General features: G+C 43.1%; 1 protein-coding gene across 1 annotated transcript; it reads right to left on the bottom strand.

Moving 5' to 3' along the window:
• Positions 1-1,819: 1,819 nt before the first annotated feature.
• On the bottom strand, positions 1,820-11,877 carry SLITRK4 (SLIT and NTRK like family member 4). The gene is made up of 2 exons (XM_057537570.1): positions 11,786-11,877; positions 1,820-8,103 (listed from the first exon to the last, which is right to left on the bottom strand). The coding sequence occupies exon 2, from the start codon at positions 8,051-8,053 to the stop codon at positions 5,537-5,539; it is 2,517 nt and encodes an 838-aa protein (XP_057393553.1). The 5' UTR covers positions 8,054-8,103; positions 11,786-11,877; the 3' UTR covers positions 1,820-5,536.
• Between the last annotated feature and the right edge of the window lie 5,358 nt (positions 11,878-17,235).

Genomic DNA, 17,235 nt, shown 5'->3' on the forward strand with positions numbered 1-17,235 from the left:
GAAAGACTTATTAGTGAAAACAGCATTAAAATTACTGAGTATCAACTCCAGAATTTTACCACAATGGTTCAGTTTACATGGAACAATGATGGAAATATACATTGCAAGTCTTAATAGGGAGAACAGAACTCACTATCATTTTCGAAGGCTGCCATGAGCGGTAGCCACTGCCCAACATGGCTTCCTCAGGCTGGTAACCAGCAGTGCATGACACGAGCTAGTATTTGTGAGGTGCCAACTAAGAGAAATAGATTGTTTAGGAACTTTAGATGACTATTTGCTTCCTATAGCTAATTTGAGAGTGATATTTTATATTTTTCATTACATATTCAGATCATCTCTCTGAAGGCCTTATTCATGAGCTTTTTAAGTTAAACAAGTAATTTCTCATTTTTGTTGTATTATTGAATCACCAGAATTTCTATTTAGCCAGCGTATACAAAAGCAAACGAAGGTGGAGGGCTGAGTAATTCTTTCCTGGTTCTGGGTTCTATAGTCAGCGGATCTACTAATTATGATTTAATGAAACATTTGAATCTTTTTATTCTCAGTAGCAATTATTTGGCTCAAAGTATTCAAGTAGTTGTCTCAGAGCCCTCGTTCATTTTTCCTCTGTAGACATAGGAAACAACAGGCTAAAAATAATCTTTAAAGAATTAAAAAGTCACAGAGTTTCATACGAGATAGACAACGCAGTTTTCCTTCCTTGAGTAACCTTTCTAAAATGCAATCTTATCAACCAGTGGAAACTGAAACAAATGAAATTCAAAATTAGACTAAGGGCAGTTTTGTACAAAATAAATTATTAAAATTCATTTAGCCTCCCATTTGCTTTTAATTTAACAAAGGACAGATTCCCCAGCAAATCCGAGATTGAAGGTTAACAATTGAACTTGAGATTTGTTGCCAGTGAATGAAGCCACAAGCAGGATATTTTAGCTCAGCCCATCTGACCATAGGGACTAACTGACTGAGCACTGGAAATGAAGCCAAACCTTTATTTGATGCCCCTTGTCTATATAACTGACTGGCTGGGACCCAAAGCCCTGTGCTCAGTACTCAAAAAAACTAAAATGTCACACCATCACGTGATGTATTTCCTGTGATACATAAAACATTTAGTCCAGAAGTATTCATACGTGCTATCTATACTGTTCAGGTCTTCAGCATAGCTGGCTATAGAGCTAGACCACAGCAATGTTAATTTATGTCCTCTCTCTGTTTCCCTCTGTCTTTCCATCTCTTCCCATAAGAAAACATGCCTTAAGTCCACTTTATTGGCCTGTTTATAATTTTTCCTGCCTTCAAATTAACCATAATGCAATTGGTTCATTTTTCTCAACCAAATGATGGATTGATGATTTTGGTCATCTTTGAAAGAACCAAATAAAAATCACAGTCAACCCCAGAAATGGGTAATTAACTGTAACCAATCAAGCTGGCCGTGGATTATAGAGGACCTGAAGTTTTCTAAAAGTATTTAAATAGTTAAGATTGAATATTAATATTTGCTTATCTGCAGTTATGTCAGATTCCAACTGATTCATGGGAATGGGGAAGAATCAAAGCATGTTGATCTTGGCACTGTTTGGCTCTTCTCCAAAGAGGCTGCCAGTGGAAAGGAATACAAATTGCAAAGATGTTCGAAAGGAAAACATCTCTTAACATAGATTTAGCAATTAAGTTTAATACAAACAGTATTCTAAAGCTCTGTGTCTTACCCTCAAATCTGGGTGTAAAGATCAATTTGGGTACTGCTTTATTTCTTCTGAAAAATAGTGGAAAGATAAATATATTTAACAAAGTGTTGCTTCAGAAATACCATTGTAGCAAACAATTTTATTAATACTTTCATAAAAATGGCATTTAATAAAGACTCTCTAATACCTTGATGTTATTAAAAGCAAACAAAAGTCATTAAAACAGTTCCTTTCTGTGATTTACATTAGCTTTCATAACATTACTTGATTTTTGTCTTATAAACTAACCTAAATACTAATAATCAAATCAGGGTAAAAACAATACAATGTATTTTCTTTACTTTATTTCAAAATAGTGATTATAAATACATTCTTAATATATTTTCTCCCCAGCTCTTTGGATGCGACAATAACAACAACAACAACAAAAAACTCACTGTGCTCATTTCATACAATGTCAATGTACAAATCATGCAAAAGATATCATAGATTAATATTACTGCCATACATTTCTAGATGTGTTGTTATTTCTGCAACACCTGTTGACGTTACTCATGAGGCCATGCCCTGTATAATGTATGCATCCTTATGGCTTAAAGAAATTAAGTGTTTTTTAAAATCAACGAAAGAAAGCTGGTCTTGAAATGATTTTCCTATTAATATATTTATTCACTTTATCATTCAGAATGGAAAACTAAATATAGAATATAAATTGACTTATAGACTTGAATCACCATATTTTAATAGCTGCTTTCTCATAAAATTACACAAAGATTTCCTTTTAAAGAATGGAATCATCTTTATTGATTTCATAAAAAAAATAATTTAAAACTTGATTTATATTCCATGGACATAATATATTATCTCCACCTCTTCACTGATTTCAAAGGATCTAATTGCCTTTGCCACCATTCTAACAGAGTCCAAACACATGATACAATGCCAAGAAGCCCATGATGTGTCAGACCACATTAGAAATGAGCTCTTCTTGGATTTTCTAGATTTGAATCAAATTCCACTAAAAATGCTGTACCGACATATAGATCATTCCTCAAGGGGTTAAACTAACATCAAGGTTATAGTTGAAACCAACACAATGTAGATAACAGTATTTTAACTGCTCTTGTACTCAACTCAAAACTTATGCCTAACTACATTATCATAAAATGTACAAGTAGAACTAATGAGAGACAGGTGTAAATTCATATACATTGTATAAGGTAGGCACAATGACTTCAGTTAAGGAAAATAGATCAGCCTTAACCAAGGATTTGTTACTGTCATTCACTTACAATTAGAACCTCCAAAGAACCACATACATTTAAATTATTATTTTTTTTTTTTTTGGAAAAGATGAACATTTATACCTTTCAGAAGAAGAGTATGAGATAGCCAATACGCTACAGCAAGCTTTGAGACGGAGGCAGGTACTCTCACCATTGAAACCTCTTCAAAGCATCACCACACTGAATAAAAGCCATCATCCCAATGACCTATCATCCCCAGATCATGGATAGAGCTTTCCGGTTCCTCCCATAAGCACCTACTTAAGATTCCTCAATCCATACTTTATTGACAGAATAAACGAAAACTTTCTTTGCAGCTTTCCCGTCTTTATCCTGTCAGTATGCATTAGGAGCCCTTTAATCCATGGATGCATGTGAGCATGGTAACGGCATATTAAAAGTTCTTATGAAATTGTAGATGCAAACAGGCTGTTGGGCACACATCTTCATGTCTTTTCTTTCAAGGTCAGAAAGCAAGTATTTGTTTATTTATTTTTAATATTCATATAAAGTTTTCACAGACATTATCATGAAAATTAAAATTACACATTAAAGTTTTAAGAGCACCAGCACATACATATGGAGACAATTTATTTTGCTATTTAACAAAAATCTCCAAATTATCTATATGTATGCATGTACACCCAAACACACACACACACACCTCCAAGAATGCCAAGTTGTTTGTTTGTTTTTCATCTTGCAACAAGCACATAAAGCCCTGGAATTAGTCATTAATAAAGGGACTGCTGTTACGACGTTAACCATAATATCATTTTAGAAGCTGCACCAAAACACGTGCCGCTTGAAATTCATGAAGAAGGCCTACGTTTACCTTCTTGGTCACCTTACTGATCAATACAGTAATTATAAAGACATGGAACAGGAAAAATATACATATGCAGGCAGGCCAAGAAGGCAGTGTGTTTCAGGATGTTCCTTTGCTAATCAGGAGAACCTAAAAATATTAAAATATCTCCCATGATCAAGTGCTTCCTTTCTTTGACCAATTTTGACTTAGAAGTTAACAGCAGAAGCAAACACAGTGGCATATCATTTGTACTTGCAGACTGTGAACTCATCTGAGACCAATGAAAGCATTTTACAGTGTGGCTTTGATAGCCACGATTACCATGATGTTTACTGTTCTACTTGATTATCTGATAGTAGTCAGAATGATGAAAGAACAGGATACTGATGCATACAAGATATAACTATTAACCTTACTCATTAATTTTTTAAATATTTGTAGTGAAAACTATTTGAATTCAGTTCATAGAATCCTGAAAAGCAAGACAAGCGATGGCAAATGACAACTGCCCCACACACAGTCTATAAAACAAAGGAACCTATTTTAAAATGCACAGTTGGTAACAAATCTGAAGATAATATGCTAAATTCTCAAGAATAGCACAGAACTGTTTTTTTGTACTTTTGTTTTTTGTGTGTTTTTTTGTTTTGTTTTGTTTTTAAATGATACCTGATCACAATGTCCAGAATATTTCTGTACACATAAGCTTCAGTTTCAGTTTGGTATATTTTTGCTGTCTAAATGTATACTTATTGATAAATTCCCTGTGATCAGGAAAACAAGTCAGGCATATTAAATACAGATTAAGGAGTACATATTTTCCTATTTAGTATACAAAGTACTTCATAAATATGAATTATGTTACAAAAATAGCTTTGGGTGCGCTCACACGGTAAGCACTTTGCTAATTTTGGACAACCTTTAAAGGATTGTGGGTATTTCACATAACTGAGAACAAACTCTAATATTAGTTGAATGTGAGCCATGTTTAATTCTGATAAACATCACGTATTTCTTCAGATCACCACAAACGCTAGGTAACTCACGTTGATTTTTTTTTTCTCTTTTAGGTTTTATGTCTAGACAGGTAATGCTTAAAGTGTTCAAATTTATTTTATAGTTATGTAATGCATGGTATATTTTAAACAAATATTTGCACAATTTAACATTATAAATCCAGCAGTTTCAAGATGCAGGCCGTAAAGGTTACCGATTTACAAATACTATCGAATGTTCTCTCTTGGCATGCTTTTTTTTTTTTTTTTTAACTTTTCAGAGAATCTTTACACAGAGTTGTTACAATGCCACAAATCAAAAGGAATATTCCAGTTCCACCAACTGAATCTACGTGCAAGATGAAGGACCCAGCTGAGGTACAAACACTGGTACAGTTTTCTTGAGTTTGCTTTACAGAGCACAGAGACGAAGGTTTTGCATTGGGGTACAAAACAGATTTGCCTCTTGAGGTTAAATTCAGTGAATTATGTATATAAAGCATCCCTTTGGCAATAGAGTTTGCAGTATCCCCACAGGACTCCACAGTATAGGTTTTATGTAGTAAAATCTATTAAGGGAATTCTCTTCTACGGGACACATCTTTGCAGCTACAGTTAATGAGACACCCTTGGAAACACCTGCCTCTATGCCTATTGATAATATAGTATTTGGAAGTTAGAAGTCAACAAAAGGCACTTTCATCATTAAATAAATGTCCTCTGTAGGAAGTAAGATTGCATGACCTAGATCTTGTTCAAAGCTGTCTGCTCCTCAAGGACCTGTAGGTAGTCGGGGGAACTCTGGAGTTTTGCCTTCAGTTCAAAATACTCGCTGCTCTTCCTTTGCTCCACAACAATTTTACTGTGGTTGCCGCCTATCAGTGACTTCTTGTTTTTTCTGTCTTGTTGTTTTTCAGGATAGCGGATCTCAAAGCCACTGACGCCTATGCTATTGTACTCCTTTTTGCTTTCGAGAAAATTCTGAATAAATACATTGGAATCCCTGCTCGGGAATAATTCATCCAGCTCATCGATGGTGCTCAGTCTCTTCCTGGTATCCACATGCAAGACATCTTTCTCCTTGTCGGGGACATTTCTCATCATGATTTTCTGGCCTGGAGGATCGGAAAACATAAACCCGGTTTCGGATTCTTTCAAGCCACACGTGTGGCTCTTGCTCATCTGCTCTATGGTTTGCGGAATGAAAGCTTCTGTGCCCAGTCCGTCCTTTTGGTTGGTTTTGTGGTCGTGTTTTCTCAGCTGCAGCTGCACGGAGCCGCACTCAGGGTTCCCCAGGCCTTCGTGCTTCACCGTGGGCTTCTTGTTTCGTCTCAGCACGAAAACAAGAAGGCAGAAAGCAACAAACACAGTTAAGATGAGAACCACTAAGATGCTGAGGATTAAAATCGACAGAGGCACTGGACCACCGGGAGGACTGCGAATGGGCCCCAGCGGGGTGGTGAACGTAACGGCAGGTGCAGGGCTTGTGAAGGGTGCCGATGGCTTGTTTAAGAGCTTGGGACATAAGATTTCATTTTTGAGGGACTTCAGTTCGATGTTGGCAAACTGCACGGGTGTCTCACACTTCAGTTCTTTCATGACAATCCCGTCTTTCAGCTTCTCCAGCCACAGCTTTAATGCCACCAAGTCACAAGTGCAGTCCCATGGGTTGCCCTCCAAGTCGATCTGTGTAAGAGACTGCAGCTGATCCAGGACCCCGCTGACAGGCAGGTACATGAACTTGTTGTTCCTCAGGTTCAGTCTAGCAAGGGGTGCTCCTGAGAAAATGTACACGGGCAGGCTCTTTAAGAGATTATTATTTAAGTACAGGAGCTGCAAGTTTGGCATCGAGTCAAAGGTGCCCGCTAAGATTTCCTTAATCAAGTTGTATTCCAAATACAGATACTGCAGGTTATGAAGGCCTGAAAATATTTCGGGATAGAGTCTTTCGATCTGATTGCCGTTGAGATACAGCCTGCGTAAATTCGTGAGATTGCGGAATATGTCTCCCTTGATCACGGTAATCTGATTGCTGCCTAAATGAAGCAGATCGAGTCCTTCGAACTCGGTGAAGTCGGAGATGTCCACATCTTTGATGCTGTTGCCGTTGACGTGCAACTTCTTGGCATTTAAAGGTTTCGGTATCAGTTCAGACATGGACTGGATGTTTTTCTCTTGGCAGTTGACACTCAGTCCCAGATCTGAAGGATGGGTTTTGCAGAAGCAAGGTGCTGGGCAAGGTGTAAGAGGAGGCACCCTGGTTTGGTAAGAGACAATCTGGCTGAGATTGCGGTTGGAGAGGGCTTTGCCTGCCACGATTCCAGAGATCTTGGATGGATTTGTCGTTTTCGGTGGTTTGGTCACCAACCTGTGTAAGGACGTTTGGGTGGTGTGACCATTGGGAGTGGTGTAGCCATTTTCCAGCTGAGACGGAGGGAGGACTCGCACGTCAAAATCACTGCCTGTGCCCATGGGGCATAATTCTTGTTTGTTGGTTTCTTTTAAAAGCCTTCCGTATAAGTCACTGGGCGTTTCACAGATAGCTTCTCCTATGTAAATGTTATATGGCATATTCTCCAGCCAAGCTTTTAAAGGCAACAAATCACAGCTACAGTTCCAAGGGTTATCTTCCAGTTGTAATTCGACGACACGGCCTATGTGTTCCAGAACTCCGATATAGGGGAGCTTCTGGATTCTGTTCCCTCGTATATCCAGATGGGTCAAAGATGCGAATCGGAAAATATTATCAGGAAGGAAGGAAATCAGATTGTCATTAAGAATGAGAACTTTCAGTTTGTGGAGCTTATTGAAAGCTCCGCGTTCAATATACTTGATTAAATTGTAGTCAGCCTGGAGATACTCCAAGTTCTCAATGCCAAGGAAAGTGTCAGCTCGGAGAATCTTTAATTCATTGTTGTTCAAGTGCAACTGCTTTAATGCACTGAGACCAAGGAAGGCTCCTCCCTCAATGTTCTGCAGTTTATTATTTCCCAGCTGCAGGGATACTGCATGTGAAAAATTCAAGAATGTATTTGGGTAGAGGATATTTAAAAAATTGTTTTGGAAATTGAGGTGATAAAAATTGGACCAAGGGGGTTTCAGCTGATTTGGCCTGTAGACTGAAACCTTCTCACAGTTGACATATAGCACATTCTCAACTGACACGCAGGAACACACATTGCAAATTTCCACCGATATGTCAGAATCTGCATTTGTTGAAGAAATCAGGGCTGACAAAATCAGAAAGAGCCAAAGAAACATCTTCTTGCAATCAGCAAACAACTTTACGCTTCTGAATAAAGAGAAATAATCTAAAAAATAAAAAGAAAACATTGTTTTCAATGATCATTACTTGAAGAAGAATTTGTGCTTAAATCATACCATAGCGAACACATGGCTATAATAATTAGCTTTGTATTTTTAAGGCACCCAAAACTCCAAGTATTCTCACTCAGTCAAACAAGAACCACCAAAAATACCATACATTTTATTTCCATGCCTGTAGTTTATGCAAATCTTACATGTGCAGAACACACAACAAACAACAGGAAAAAAAGATTGCTGGTCAGGCTTAAACCTGAACAATCTGAAAATCGTTTTTTTTTTACTTGGACCACCAAATTTCACCCTTGAATCCAGACCCTAAGCTTCCTATTGGCGACTCAAATTACTGATCACAGAACATCAACTATAGCACCACAAAGGAATTTCAATTTGTAAATGTCTACTCTCTAGGCTTCAGCTTGGTAAGAAGCCAGGCAGAGAAGATATTAGGGCCCTGGGTTCCATGAAGGATGGCGATGGGAGGACTGGGTGCCTGTAGAGGGGACAGTCAAAAGATCAAGATGGAAGAAACCCTAGAAAGATACTTGTCTGAGCTTCAGCCAGAGGTGAGCACATTGCCATGAATCAGTTCACTCCTGTACACTGCTCCACACTGCAAACAAAAACAAAAACAAAAAAGGCCCACAGATGACCCTGTGAGGTTCCAGAAAAATAACCAAGTAGAAGACGGCCAAATTTGAGTTTCAGGTAAATAAACGGTATCTAGCTTCCTGTCAGTCATTTCCCAAGCAGGGGGAAAAATGCCTTTTGTCTTTGGGTCCCCGAAAGCAGGAGAGAAACCTGCTTGCCCCTGCACTGCCTAGCTGATGTCCAGACAGCCTTCCCACCCCCCAATACTGGCTCTCCTGCTTCCCTGGCCCTCTCCCATTCCTCTGTGTGCCATTTTGAACCCAGGTCCGACTAACGCTTGGCTCAGATGCTGATCTCCCTCACTTGGACCACAGACCGCCACTGCTGATGAAGAGGAGTTCACACACTACAATCCCTGGGTGGCTTTATCTGCAGCGCCAGATACATTTAGCACAGCCAATGTTTGCCCTAAAATCATCAGTTCCCAAACACCCCCCTCCCAATATGACCACCCCCTGTCCCTGTCTACAAACAAATCAAGAATCACTTAGTGGAGTTTCATGCTTAGCAAATTAACCCGTGGCTGCCAATTCCTTCCATACTGCATGCATATACAAATACATGCGATGCTTCACGGAAAAGATTAAAAGGAACAGCAAGCACTGTGCATTTTACTGATGCAATTTTAGCCGTGTGAGTGTTTTCCATCTGGAATGGGAAGCTGGCTGCAATTTCAATATGGTTACCACCAAATATTAATTAAATAAATAAATTACCCAGGAACACACAATGAGGGAATGATACAAAGAGAGAAGTGTCACTCAGAAACTCCTTTGTTTATTTTGCCCACGAGGAATCAGCTAGTGATAAAACCGAACATGCCTCAAGGTAGACAATTCGTTAGCCACGACCCAGGAAGATTTGCATTTTGAGTAGTTTGGTTCGGAATACAGCCAGCACTGCCGAGATGCTCCTTGGCTGTCACATAGATGTGCATTTCCCCAATTCACAGTGATAGCTTGATTGGCAGTGCAGAAAGAAGTCATAATTTTAAAGTATGACATCATCCAAACTAACTTTCATTGTAAAATCAAAATTTCACATGCTCTTTGGCCTTCCTACAGATCCGGTTTTCAACAGCTACTCTGGTTCATTAGAGTCTTTTCTTGTTACTACCCCCGCCCTCCCCCCTCCCCCCGCCCCGCGCAAAGAAATTCAGAAGCAACCAAACCAAACCAAACACCTGGATACCTGAATTCAGTACAAAACCCAAGAACAAGGAGCATCAACAGATCCGAAATTGCATAAGGAGCTGCCCTCCTCCTCGTCATTTCTACTTTAAGTAGCAAGGGGGAAAAAAAGCGCAAGGACGAGCTAGAAGTTCCCAAATGCAGCTCGCATGAAACAGAAGCCGCAGGCAGCTGGAGGACGAAGCGAGGGAGAGGGGGAGTCGATCCGCCAAGGAGAGAGGGGAAGAGGGACTGAAAGGACAAGAGACCAAGGAGAAGCAGAGGAAGAAACAGAGCAAGGAGCAGGGAGCCCCCCAGAAGGGAAAGGGGCAATGAATGAAGCGAAAGAAACCTCATATTCACATGGTACCACTAAAACATGTACATTTTAAAATCGGGGGAGGGGGGGAAGGCAAAAAGAAAAAAGCAAACCCACAAAGTATGAGTTGAGTACCAAAACCCATCTCTCGGGGTGACCACGGCGGCCCGTCTCCCTATCCACCTCTCGGTCTCTCGCTCTCTGTGGCGCGCAAGACGCCCGGCTCCCACGGCCGGCCAGGACTGCACAAACCTGGCCTTACCACAAATCCGGCATCCACCCGAGCGCGGCGCCTGGCGCTCCGCTTCCGCGCGGAGGGACCCGACCTGCAGGGGGCCGACGGCCGGGGAGGGTGGGCCGAGGTGGCTTCCCCGGAGCCGGCACGGGAAACCTACGCCCTCCCGCCTAGGGCGCGCGTGGGGGGCTTCGCGGAGAGACGCGGTCCCCGCCGCCCCCTGTGCGCTACCTCGGGCCGGCAGCGACGCGGCTGGAGGGGCCTCCGGCGATGGCGCGTACCGCAATGTTTTGCCGCATCTCGGTGCCCGGAGCCGGCACGCAGCCCCCTCCCGGGTCCCGAGCCCGAGCGGCAGCCTCGTGAGCCGGGCAGCGGAGGCGGGGACCGCTCGGGATGTCGCGGGGGCCTTCAGCCCCGCTGCGCACACATTTCTCCGCGCGCTCCAGCCCCACAAGGGGCAGCTGCCGGAGTTTCCGTCGGCCTCTAATAGACCCGGGCGTGCGGTGGTTGAGGGGGAAGAGGTGGCCGGCTCAGGCCACGAGGGTGATGGCCACTGGGGCGTCACTGGCCCGCTTGTCACAGGCAGAGTGACCCTGCGGCTCCGTGGCCGAGAGCGGCGGCCCAGGCTCCCCCTTGCGCGCCCACCCCTACCCTTCCCCCAACGCCGGCCAGCCACATAATGCTGCTGTCACTAAGCCAGAAATCAGCTCAACATTCGGGCATCTTGCAAAGTCGCGCTGCCAGCGCTTGCCCGGCTTTGCAGGGTTTTATGAGTTACCCACCGGCCTCTCTCGTATTCCCTGTCTTGCCGGGTGCCAGCAGTCTCCGACCAGCTCGCGGGCCACTGCCTGGAGCCCCAGATCTACGTTCGCCTAGAGTGCCTGCGAGGGGGACGCAGAAAACAGAGCCCAGCCCAGCGCAGCGGCCCCGACAGCCCTTATCACCCTAGACAGGACACTTTCCCTGTCGCCCCGGCCGCCCGGGGGGCAGCGATGCTAAGGACACCAGATTCTTTTGGTCCTCAGGGACTTGCGACCGCGCCGTGGGCAGGCAAGCAGGGCGCGCGAGAGGCGGGAGGTAGCCACTACAGCCGCTTTGGCCACTCAGCTCGCCCCAAACCAACACGACCCAAACTAAAAATAATAAGCTACCTGCCCCCCTCCACGCGCACGCGCCCGCACAACACACACACACACACACACACGCGCGCGCTGCCGGGCTGAGCTGGGGGAAGAGGCCGCGCGTGTCGGTGCAGCTCCCGCAGCCCCCGCAGCCCCCGCTGGAAATTCACCCACCTCCGGACCCCGGCGGCTCTAGCAGGGCCCTCCGCGCCGCGATCCGCGCTGCAGTTTCCGCAACGGTCTATATGTGATTCGACCTCGAGCTCCTCCGCGCCCGCTTGCCCGTCAAACCCAAAGAGCAGCCCTCGCAGGCGAGCAGGCGGGCAGCGGCGCGGGCGCGCGCGCCCCCGGCCAGACACCGCGCGCGCGCGCCCAGCCCCTCGCACACGGGCTGCACCTTTACATACAAGCGCTGATTCCCCGCCCCCGCCTCCCCCCCGGGCACACACGCAAACCTACCTCCCGACACTCATGCACCTCGACCCCAGCACATTCCCGAGGCCTCCCGCAGTCCCCCATCCAGACACCCCCACTTGATTCCTCTTCTACCCACACATCGGGAAAGACAGCGCACTTTCCTCCCGGCATCCCCCCTCCTTTTGCCTAAAACACCCCCTAGGGAGGAGCGACCCCTTTCCTCCCGCGTAGAGACCCCAGTCTCTACACGCACAGTCGAGTCGTTTCTCCTCCCCCAGTCCCCTAAGAACCAAGGCGCGCACACACACGCGCACACACACACACACACACACACACACACCCGGGGCGTTCCTTTGAGAGAGCAACCAAGAACCCCGGCAAAGCCAAAGAAACAGCGGAGAGCCTGGGGGAAGGGGGGTCGAGGGAGGTAGATAGGGGCGTCGAGTCTACGCGGAATTGAATAATTCCAGGATCGAGGGGGGTGAGTCAACAACAATAACATTCAAGGCAACAATCGCACTTGAGCTTTGCATCACGGGTACGGTACCTTTGGCTAATCGTCCCCCCGCAGAACAGAGGGCTCCGGGACCACTTCTTCGGTAAAGGGCGACCCTGGATGGAGCCTCCTTGGGACCAGTTTCCTGGGAGCCAGTAGCGTTCGCACTCCTCCTACCTGTCTGCGCGTAAGGGGCTGGGGGCTTTAAGGCAAAAGTGTGGAGCTTTAGCCCAAAGTGAGACTATTTAGTGGGTTTAGGAGACGGGTTAATTCTCTGCACCTCAGGACTCTGCGAGCCTTCGGTGTGGAACGGGTTAAGCGTGGTTGATTAAGAGGCTGGGGGTGGGGAGAGGGGACAGGGATATAGGAAAGAGAGGTGTGGGACTGAGAGATGCCGCACTTACGACCAAAAGAAGAAGAAGAAGAAGAAAAAAAAAAAAATCTGCTTTGGCTACTGAGCATGCCCAGTTCCCAGCTCAAGCCCTATAAGGGAGGCATTGTGAGCGTTCCACTTCTCCGGGCTTTGGTGGTGACCGGGAGGGGACTTTGGTTCGGGAGGGTGGCGGTGAATGAGAGACTTTAGGGAAGGGGGACAAGGTTTGGAGTTTTGGGGCTGCGCGGAAGGGTCTGGGAGGAGCAAAAGGAAAGAGACCTACGGGATACCTCGGGGAGACAGAAAAGGAGATGAAACGGACTAAGAAAAGTCACTTCAGTAGCCCCGTCATTGTCATGTCTCTACCAAAGAGGCTTTAGCAGTTGAATCTCAAATATCCAGAGGTTGCAAATCCAGCGTGTGGGTTGTCCAGGCCCCATTTGTTAATGCTTCCACAGGAGGGTAGGGATATCCTGAGGAATGGCGAACATTTAAACCAGTTTCGTGCAGATAGGTCATTCAGTTAATAAGCCTAGTTAGCAAGCAGATGTACCTGTGGGGCGGGGGTGGGGTGGAGTAGGGGGTTGGCCCTCGTGCGTATTTCAAACACCTGGCTTTCCTAACCACAAAGGCTAAGACGGTCGTTTCCTCCCCTTCCCCCAACCTTGCTGTTTTCGTAGGTGCTCGGCTAAGAAAACTCTCTCTCTTTACTTTGTGTCTGTGGGAATAAACAGACACAAAGTAAAGAGAGCTAAGTTATAAATGGGAAGTATTTCCCCAGGACATTTCAGCTAATACTGCAGGGTCCGTTTCTTCAGGACCTATGTTCTGCCTAATCCACTTATTCAGATTGCAGCAGCTCCAGCCGCAATACGGTGTACCCCGTACCCAGAAATGCTTTTGCTTAAAAATGAAAAACTCTTTAAAACTAGCAATAGCTTTGAAACCAGAATTTGGCTGTCTTCCTGAACTCCTACAGTTAAACATTTACCATAATTGGTTGATGTTTAAAGGCCTCAAATCTAGACCAAAAAATCCAACGAGCAAAGAATTTATAACAGCATTTGTGGATACCGTCCTACCTTCTATAGTATCAGTAAGATCTATTCATATATATTTCAGTTTTTTCATTTTTGTCATTTCATGGGGGCTGCCTTCAGGATATATTCATGCAAATGTTTGCTGGGCATGGCATGTATACAGAGATGTACGTACAATATTTAAGTGAATATTTAAATAGATATGGATATATAGGCATATTTCTTTATGACCTTGGTAAATATTGCATCTTTCATGAAGAACCCTTTCTCCCCCCACCCCACTCCTCATTGCCCTTAAAATTTTCATCTTCTTCTCTTTTAAAAACAACCTAGAAGCAGAAATCGAGTGGGCAGCAATGGTAAAATTTCCTGTATTCAATAGTAAAATCTATCATGAAATAACATGGCTTAAGGAAACACTAAAGGATCCATCCATAACAACGTATGTACTTGTACAGCTCGTCTTAGTAAGGTGAAATTTGTTTGCTCCATAGGTAGCAGCTGCAGTATGTTGAAAAATCCCTCTACTGCTGTACATTTGAACAAAACAGATCCTGCTAATTAAGAACTCACATTTGCATTATTTTGTATAATGCAATTTGAAAGTGGTAATGGATATCAAAACAGGTTGGCATTTATTCTAACTGCAAAGGATTCGGGAAGCTATAATATATTTTATCAGGATAGGGGAATTGTTTGTCCTTTACTATAAATGTTAACAAGATTCAATAGAATGAGCAAAAAAATTTTACCTGAAAGTGTAATGCACATTCCAAGTACTGTGATAGCTGAAAAGGCCAGATTTGGACAGTAAATATCAGATGACTTAAATGCCTATCTTTATTTAACTTTAGAAACTGTTCTGAGAGTCGACTATATTTGACTGCAATAACTGTGGAATGTTCTTTTTCATATAGGTATGGAGACAGAAATCTGAAAACAAGTACAACTAGAACATCAATAAATTACAATCAATAATAGCACTAGGGGGGCTTCCCTGGTGGCGCAGTGGTTGAGAATCTGCCTGCTAATGCAGGGGACACGGGTTCGAGCCCTGGTCTGGGAAGATCCCACATGCCGCGGAGCGGCTGGGCCCGTGAGCCACAATTGCTGAGCCTGCGCGTCTGGAGCCTGTGCCCCGCAACGGGAGGGGCCGCGATAGAGAAAGGCCCGCGCACCGCGATGAAGAGCGGTCCCCGCACCGCGATGAAGAGTGGCCCCCGCTTGCCGCAACTGGAGAAAGCCCTCGCACGAACCGAGGACCCAACACAGCCAAAAATAAATAAATAAATAAATAAATAAATAAAAATTAAAAAAAAAAAAAGAAATACTTAGAAAATTAAAAAAAAAATAATAGCACTAGGAACTTAGTGATTAATATCCAGCTTATTAAAATGAATGCTTTAATAAAAAATAGTTTGCTGTTTAAAAATGATAAAGGGGATCCTCATAAGAATAACATAGAAGTAACAGCTTCCATGCCTTCTGCTTCTTTTGCTTTCAAAATAATTTAAAAAACCCGGTCCGTTAGCCCTGCAGTCTCTTTTCTGTGTCCTAGAACTACACTTGATATCCGTAGAGAACAATAGTAAACTAAGGGAAATTTCTAGCTTAAAAAGGAAGCAAATATATAAGTAAAGTTTTAAGAAAACTCCAGTACTATTTATGGCAACCTGAAAGAAAAACAAAGTTGATGCTCTTCCCAAAATATATGAATGCGAATATTGTGAGACAGATTTGTAATCGCCTCATAGTTTTTCTACAAACGTTCCACCGTACTTAATCTTGGCTTTGCGAAGAATGTAACTGGAACCATAGGACAATGCTGATATACCGTGTCTCCCTCCTTCAGGGCAAATAAACAACTGCACCAGAAACTTCACCAAGCTCCTGGCTATCCTTAATTCCAAAGGCAATTTTAGTCAATCAAACACTTCCAACCAAAAGCGATTATAACACCAATAAAACTTGGCCCTGGTCAGTAGTCTTTCACTTTCATTGTTTTCCTCATTTATTCTGCCTTGTCCTGCTGCTATTTAAAATCAAATGAGCTAAAAAAAAAAATCAAATGAGCTTTCATTTTGGTGTCCAGGTATCAACAGATCATTCGGTGTATCCTAATTTCGAAAATGTATTTATACTCTGGCAGTTAAAGAAAATTGTGAACTTAGCATTTCTCTAAGTGGAATACAAGAAAGTTCTTAGGATGTTAATAAATCTTCTGGAAAGAGACATTTCTGTGATCAACTAAGTTTAGAAGACCCTTGATTCAATAAAGCTAAACAATTCTTTTAACTTTGGAATTTCTCAGCAAATTCAATTAAAAACGAATTCTGACTTACAAGGGAAAAGGGGTAGAGCATGTAGCATTTCTCAAACTTATTTGACAATGGAATCCTTTTTTTTTTTTTGGATCACATACACTTTGAGAAACCTTGTACTAATTGCTCAATTTTGCAAACTTTATAGAATTTAGGAGCTGAATGGTAGCTTTCAGATCATAATCTAATCCATATCAGAGTAGCTACTATTGAGTCCCTCTTCTTCTAAGCTACGTTGCCTCCAAACATTATTTCATTTAGTTCTCTGAATCATACTACAGGGGAGAGATTCTTCTTCTTTAAAAAATGAGGTTCAGGGAAGTTAATTAATTTGGCCTAGGTCACACAGTAGTGACAGTCAAGATTTGACCCAGGTCTTTGAGGTCTTCCTGATACTTCACACTTCCTTGTCCACAGAGGGATCAAAGCACTTTTAATTTTGAAAGCATAATTGATTTTTTCCCCAAAGGGAAACCCTTGGGACATAAATGTTTGCAAGTATCAAAGTATTAATACTCAACACTAGAATAAACCAATAAAGGACATGAAAAACACTTGACATCAATTGTGCACAACAGGGTCTCAAATCAGCTGATTTTACCCTTTGCCAATCACAGGCTTGTTTCATCCATCCTGCTCTTTCAGATTTCATACCTGAGTTGATTCTGGACCTGTGATAGTGTCTCAATGGTTCCTTATTACAGACAGTTGCCTTTGCTACTGTCCAATGGAGCCATGCAAAGCAGTAGTGTTCGTCCCTAAGCTTATTCCATCATTAAAGACAAAAGAACAGTTATCTGATAGGGCACACAGTGAATTGGAAGAGGTGAGATTAGTTGATTAACTGATTAGATTAGATTAACCTGACCTTCCATTTTGCCCAGGCTACCTCTTTAAATTACAGCTGGTAACCTGTGTTTTGTTTTGTTTTTTAAAAACCTAAGGTGTCAGCTGTTAATGTATTAAAGTCTGAGTAC

The sequence above is a fragment of the Balaenoptera acutorostrata genome, chromosome X (genome assembly GCF_949987535.1).
Source record: "Balaenoptera acutorostrata chromosome X, mBalAcu1.1, whole genome shotgun sequence".
Classification (NCBI taxonomy): domain Eukaryota; kingdom Metazoa; phylum Chordata; class Mammalia; order Artiodactyla; family Balaenopteridae; genus Balaenoptera; species Balaenoptera acutorostrata.

Coding starts and splice junctions, on each gene's coding strand:
- SLITRK4 (XM_057537570.1), bottom strand. CDS start 8,053: ATGTTTCTTTGGCTCTTTCTGATTTTGTCAGCCCTGATTTCTTCAACA.